Below are 6,864 nucleotides of genomic sequence, written 5' to 3' on the forward strand. Positions count from 1 at the left end.
GCTGCTCCAGCAGCCGAAACGCAATTTGGTGGTTGATTGGGCTATTGGGCCGAGGGGACCATGGTTGTGCGTTCGCGTGGTTCCCGTGGTGTGTGTGTGCGGCAGGCGATGTTTCGAGCGTTGGCCCTGTAATTGTTAGGGTGTGTTTGGATTGTGGCCAAAGTGCATTTTACCAAAATTTTGGTCATGTTTCAGAGATTGGTTTTTGTTTGGATGGTTGTCAATTTTTTGGCATGCCAATGAACTCTAGCCAATTCTAGTTTATTTTTCTTGCCAATGTTAATCAAATTATGGGCAACAAAACCCTCAATCAAAATTTTGGCTAGCCAATGTTTTGATGGGGCAATCTTGGGCACAAACCAAACACATCCTTGTACTCGCCTGCGCGCTCGCCTTCGTCTCCCTTCTTCTGTCTCTTCACCGAGCGCCGCCGGCAGGGCATCTCCTCTCCGTATCCCACGACCCCATCGACCAAGCCAAGCACCGCTGTTGTCTTTCTCAAGTGCCACCATCTCCGGTCTTCTCACCAAGCGTCGCCGCCGCGGCCGCCCTCAATCTGTAACCTACGACCAAGATCCCTCTCCCTGCGGTGGCACTGCCCCCTTCCACATCGCCGGATCAACGTTGCCGGCCCCGTGCGGCCAAGATCAACGCTGCTGATCCCGTCCCACTTCCACGCCACCGGATCAACACTGCCGATCCCGTCCAAACCCACAGGCCCCCATGTCGTCCACCATGACCTATAGCAGCCGTGGCGACTCCTACGTCCTGAACATCTCGCGGATGCTTGGAGAGCGGACCAGGAAGAGTCGCTGCGCCGGGCAGAAATTGAAAGAAGAGTTCACTTATTGCCCAATTCCAGCTCTGGACACGAAGCAAAGAAAGGCAGAGCTATCAAAGAGGTAAGCAGGGATGTATATAATTCCTGATGATGCTATGGCAGGAGACTTTGGTTTGGTTTGTCTGCAATTCAAATAAGGTGCAGCAGCAAAGAGAGGCACAGGAGTGAAGCGATTAGAGGATGGGATGCAGTAGGTGCCGTCTCCAATTGCAAGCTTCTGAGTAGTATCGGTCACGGCCTGGCTGTGAGACGTGCCAGTTTCTATTGATCAATAATGGTTACAATTATCTAATCAATTTGTGTTGTTGTAATTCATGTAGATTTTGTACTAAGATGGTTAGAAACGTTTGATTCAGGGACACGGACGTGGTGCCGCAAACTCATGTCGTCCAAACCTGTTCTGTTGAGAACTGATGTATGTGCAAGATCTGTATGGGATATGACGCCCAACTATATGGTGAGTATTTAAGAAATTAAGATTTGTGGGGGTGATGAGAACCTGCATGCATTCACTCCTGTACATGTAGCTTTTGCCTACGTATCTTAGAATATATGCCTCAACATGTTTGTATTACATCATTTGTTACTTTGCAGCATGTTTTACTGAAGTTATTCAATGTACAATGTCACCCACGGATGGAAACCTCTACATCTCGACCAGTCATCTCCAGCTGCTAATGGCCGTAGGTTTTCCTTGGGTAGCGCCTTAGAAGTTGATATTCTCCTTTATATGCCAGGTATGCCCAAAGAATGAACATAGTTTGTAGATTTCTTTTATTGTGTCTGTGTGATGGAAGCTCTACTGCTGTCATCTCTCGGTTGGCAAATCTTATCATTGTCTGTACAAGAAATAAGAATAATGTCAAATGATCCATACCATCTTATAGTCGCCTAGCTATGTGGAAGAGCATACTATATAATCTAAGTTCTCCAATTTTACACAAATTTACTAGATGAAATGTCTCTGTATTATGTGGCATAAATAAAAGAAATATTCAATAAACTTTTACTCGTAACGAGAACACTTTTCTATGTAGGAAAAATAACTGAGCCTGAAACTTCCTACTCATGAATTTTAATAGTTGGCCAATCCCATCATTTACGCACTATCTTCTACTGCTAGGAACAATGCCTTGAGTAATTGTTGAACCATTATGTACTAATCTACAGTCCCAAATATAAAGCATATTTTCCTCTTAATATTTTATTTGTCTACCGTGTCATCCGTCGACTGTCCTCACACTAACTGAAGCCCACTAGACCGAAGAAAAACAATGTCCTGCCATACTACCCCTATACTTCCTTGCAAATATATTAGATTTCATCTCTCTTCTATTGCCAACAAATATAGGTCATAGATGCAAATTTAATTAAGGTTCTTGAGTCATTTATTCTATATTTAAGAAAAAAACAAATAATCGGGCGTGGCAACGCGCACCATCAGCTTGTTTCCGCAAAATAGCGCAACCTTCTGTTAGCATACAAAGTATGGTTTTAACTATGGTTGTGATCATATTTTTATGTAACAATATGTCTCTCGATTTTAACTTCACGACTCATTTATGGTCTGGTTCTGCTAAGTCTGGTAGTTCTGCTATGCCTCGTTGATACATTTAATAATTGTGTACACTTTATTGGAAGGTATAAAATGGCTGATACAATCTAAGATGAAAGCTGGGCAAGCACATATGCTTAATATTCTGCTTTAGAACCTTCACTTCTTCCAGATTAATAAGTAGCTGTGACCATGTTAGATCTACAAGACTGGATTAAAAGAAATCCCATATTGATCTCTTATTCAGTTTGTATTTTACATTTCAAGTGTTCATCATTCTAGCAATGCTCAAACAGTATTTTTATTTGAGATTCTTCTAAATGCCTGTCTGAGTACTTTGCATAATTTTTGTTTTGTTGATAAAATCAAAACAAAAGGCTTGATGCTGATATATCAAGTCTCTCATTTGTTGTTAAAACAGTGAAGGAAATCTATGGATGCTTTGTTATCTCTGTTCCTGCTCTATTTGAATTTAATCTTTTATAATACTAGATATTTCCTCGAAATATGTTTTGCTGCTTACTGATGGCAAGTAATTTGGGAATGACATTCCACTGCAAAAAGTCTTCTAGAGCTCGCCTTTCAATTATTTGAGAGTTGAATTACGTGAAAGACCAGTAGGTGCTGTCCTTTGGAGTATAGAATGTTGTAAAGTTCTGTTGTGTCCATTTTTTGCATTTCAACTATTGTGTGGTAGTGCTATCATTTCATTCCAACTATTGCATGCTTTAAGTTGTTCATTTACTGTTTTTCACCAATTTTAGGACATCGAGGAGCTCCCTGACTTATTATAAATGGATTAGCTGCAAAACTATATACTCAATTTGTCTCTCTGTATATTACCTCGCGTTAGAAAATGGCTTCAGCTATCAACTATGAAAAAGGTGGTTTGCCTAATATCTCAGTTAAATTCCTGCCTTCAAGTTGCCTATGGTGCAGTGTAACTACTATTAGGAGTCAGACCAGGATGGATAAGCTGGCTTATTTCCTAGAAACTACTATTTGACTAGAAGCGTAGTTTTTTTTAAACCTGAAACAGTAGGAGAGCCTCATAATGCATAATTAATTCAATTAACTCCCACCATCTGAATGCAGAAATCCTTGATTGAGCAACTGTGCTATGTATAGGAGTTTGCGTTTTTCAGATTCTATTACAAAGATTACCATATAGCTTCTCTCAAATATTTGCACATCTCCATATGGTTACAAAAAAATCATAAATGATTATCATTATATTGTTAAAATGGATGGGCGTGGCAACGCGCGCCATCAGTGATTTAGTATGCGTGTAAATCTGATTTGAAGGACACGAGGTTGTTTGCCGTTTGGTCTTGGTACGTGCGGAGCTCAAATCAATCTGTACATACAAACATACATTGTCCTAAATTCTTTTCTTCTTGATTTATTTGCCTCCATGCAGCTGCTAAACTGTAACGGAGCAATTCACATTCGTATGGTGTTTTTTCAATGATAAAGCTTTATTAATTAGAAAAAACGGTTACATCGTCTATAATAAAAGGTACAATCTCATCCATAGACTCCTCAAACCAGTCCCTACTATCAGAAAATTTCGCTAACCTAGCAAGTTCATGACGACCTTATTTGCCTCCCTAGTACAATGTTCGAAACTAGTAAGCGTAAATCACATGCCAAAAAATAGCAGTCATAAAAAACTGCCACCACTGCTCCCGCAGACTGACCTCCATTCTTCATTGTATCGGTTACTTTCATATTGTCCGAATTGATAACAAGTCGGTTACATCCCGCCTTTTTTGCAATTGATAAGCCCAATCTAAGGGCCAGGGTTTTTGCTGTCAGAGCATCCACACACAAATCAATCTTCCTGTATCCGCCAACGATGAAATTTCCTTTGTCATCTCTAAGAACGGCTCCAGCAGGGCCCCTAAGTAGATAATGATCAAAAGACGCATTCACATTAAGCTTGACAAAACCTGTGGGGGGTCTAACCCATCCTCCCTTTTTCCTCGAAGCATTAGGGGCCTTGGCATTAACAAAGTTCGCCGCTATAGCACGAACCCCATAGACGTCTGGTCAGCATCTCGAGACTTTCCTTCATGGACTAATTTACGTCGTCTATCCCACCAAATGTACCAAGACGTGATGGCAATCACTTCACGAGCATTGTGGAGTACCGGTATAAAAAGATCCTGGTCTGACAAAAGAAGCAGATATTCAAGAACTGCCTCTCCCGCATGATCAACAGCGAGCACGTTCGTATGGTGTTGGTATGTGTGATAATGATCTTCCTTCGGTTCAACTTGTAACATTTCATGAATTTCGGAAATTAAATTTATTTCAGTGAGAACAGAATTACAGTCCAGGGATATTAGTACTGACTTTACACCTGGTATATATAAGAAAATAAGCTAACTGCATGCAGATAGGAGCAGAAAAGAAGTGGACGATTTATTCTTATGAGCTTATTTTTCACTGCAATCAATTAAGGGCTAATTTCCACTGCATAAGCCAAGGCTCAAAAGAATCGAACCGGGCCTTAGGTCATCTTGGCAATTTGGGGAAGCTGCTGCGCCTGCGCGTGCACAGGGTAGCGGTGGATGCAGGCGGCCCAGGGTCCGTTGGGATCTGCCGCCGCCGGGTTGATGCACTCCCATACGACGCTGCTGCAGTCTATGCCGGGGCTGAAGGAGATCATACACACCCGGTCACCCTTGCTCATCCGGCCCTTGGCCTCGATGTAGGCCAGCTCGTACAGCAGCGAGCTGCTGGCCATGTTCCCGAACCGGTGCAGCGTCATGTGCGACGCCTCCATGTCACGGTCAGAGAGGCCGAGGCCACGCTGCATCTCGTGGAGCACCCTGCGCCCGCCCGGGTGGATGCAGAAGTGCTGGAACACCTTGTTGAAGGCCGGCCGCGCGCCCTTCTCCGCTCGCCCAGTTGCTCTCGGCTGCGGGAACACGTATTGCTTGACGAGGGAGAAGGCGACCCGGAGAAGCTCCAACGCAGGCAGGGCCCTGGGACAGAAGGCCACGATGTGACTCTTGAGCGCGTTCGCAGCAACCACGGGAAGTTCCTTTGAGAGGTTGATGCCCGTGATCCCCTTGTCGTCCTCCTCCTGGAATGCGCACCGGTAGTCGCTGTCCCGCCCGGCGGTCAGCGTGCGCACGATCGGACCGAGCCGGAACCGCGCGCGTTCCGGTGAGTTGGTCATGATCATGGCGGCGGCGCCCATGCGGAACAGCACATTCGGCACAAGCATCTCGCGCTTGGTGCCGTTGTACAACATCGACGACAGGATCTCGGTGGCTATGATCAGCACGTGCTTGTGCTTCCCTGGCGGCGCCGCCTGCAGGAGTTTCTGGGCGAGGCCGACGCAGATGAGCGCCCCGCTGCACCCCATCCCGGACAGGTTCACGCTCTGCACGTCCGCGCGGAGCCTGTACTTGTTCACGACCACGTCAGCGAACACCGGCGTCAGCGTGGTGAAGCTACAGGCGACGATGAGCGTGTCGATGTCCTTGGGGTTCACCGTGGTCCTCGCGAACACCTTGTCGACGGCGGAGGAGATGACCAGCTCGGCTTCCTCCCGGGAAGCCTCCACGCCGCGCTCGGGGGGCATATAGCGGTACGAGTCGGGCACGCTGGTCTCCTCGCCGATCCCGGACCGCTCATGCAGCCGAGCCATGAAGTCGGCGCTCTCCTCCTCGATGATGTCGGTCATGAGGCGTGCGTGCTCCAGGGCCATCGCCGAGGGGATCCTGTAACGTGGCTCGCCCAGGAAGCAGCCGTAGTCCACGAGGTACACGTCCCGCGCCCGGCTAACCCGCCACAGCATGGCCATGCCGGACACCAGGATCACTACCATTAGGACGTGAACCGGAAGCAAACCCACAAAAAAGTCGGTGCTGGCTGTCGATGCTCTCTGAAGCACGGCCATAGTAGCTCCTGCCACCATCACGGTGATATGCACGATGCGTGGCTCTCTATGCGAGCATGCAGTTGCCAACGTAATCTTGGGGGAGATTCAGGTGGTGTTTGGTTTTCTACTCTCTATTATTTTTTGAAAAAGACTCTCAAGGAGATGCTTCTAAGGATTTTTAGCAAAAAGTCCTAAAAAGGTTCCACCCTGTTTAATTTGCTTGGGACTTTTTCTAGTTCCAACACAAAAAGTCCCTGGAACCAAACACCTTCTCAGATTGGTGCATTTGAGGGTGTGGAGGTGGTGGAGATTTAAATGGAAAGCCAATGGTATATTGGTATTTATCGGGAGGCCGTGGGCATGAATTGAAGGGATCGAGGACATGTTTAGTTGGGAGTAGCCGCGTCATTGACTCATTGGTTGCAATTTATTCATGTAATGGCAATGTACTTGGTCTCACCGGCCGGCCCAACCTCCACCCCCAAACCACCAGCACTCGTATGTGCTCGTTCTTCTAAACTCGAAGAATGGACTGTTGCCCATTCCTTATGGCTGCGAAGAACGCTCGCT

General features: G+C 46.1%; 1 protein-coding gene across 1 annotated transcript; it reads right to left on the minus strand.

The window, feature by feature from the left end:
• Positions 1-4,722: 4,722 nt before the first annotated feature.
• On the minus strand, positions 4,723-6,579 carry LOC123124100 (3-ketoacyl-CoA synthase 6-like). The gene has a single exon (XM_044544801.1). The coding sequence runs from the start codon at positions 6,328-6,330 to the stop codon at positions 4,912-4,914; it is 1,419 nt and encodes a 472-aa protein (XP_044400736.1). The 5' UTR covers positions 6,331-6,579; the 3' UTR covers positions 4,723-4,911.
• Positions 6,580-6,864: the final 285 nt, after the last annotated feature.

The sequence above is a fragment of the Triticum aestivum genome, chromosome 5D (genome assembly GCF_018294505.1).
Source record: "Triticum aestivum cultivar Chinese Spring chromosome 5D, IWGSC CS RefSeq v2.1, whole genome shotgun sequence".
Lineage (NCBI taxonomy): Eukaryota > Viridiplantae > Streptophyta > Magnoliopsida > Poales > Poaceae > Triticum > Triticum aestivum.

What these genes read in the sequence shown, in the direction of transcription:
- LOC123124100 (XM_044544801.1), bottom strand. Translation starts at nt 6,330, where the DNA reads ATGGTGGCAGGAGCTACTATGGCCGTGCTTCAGAGAGCATCGACAGCC.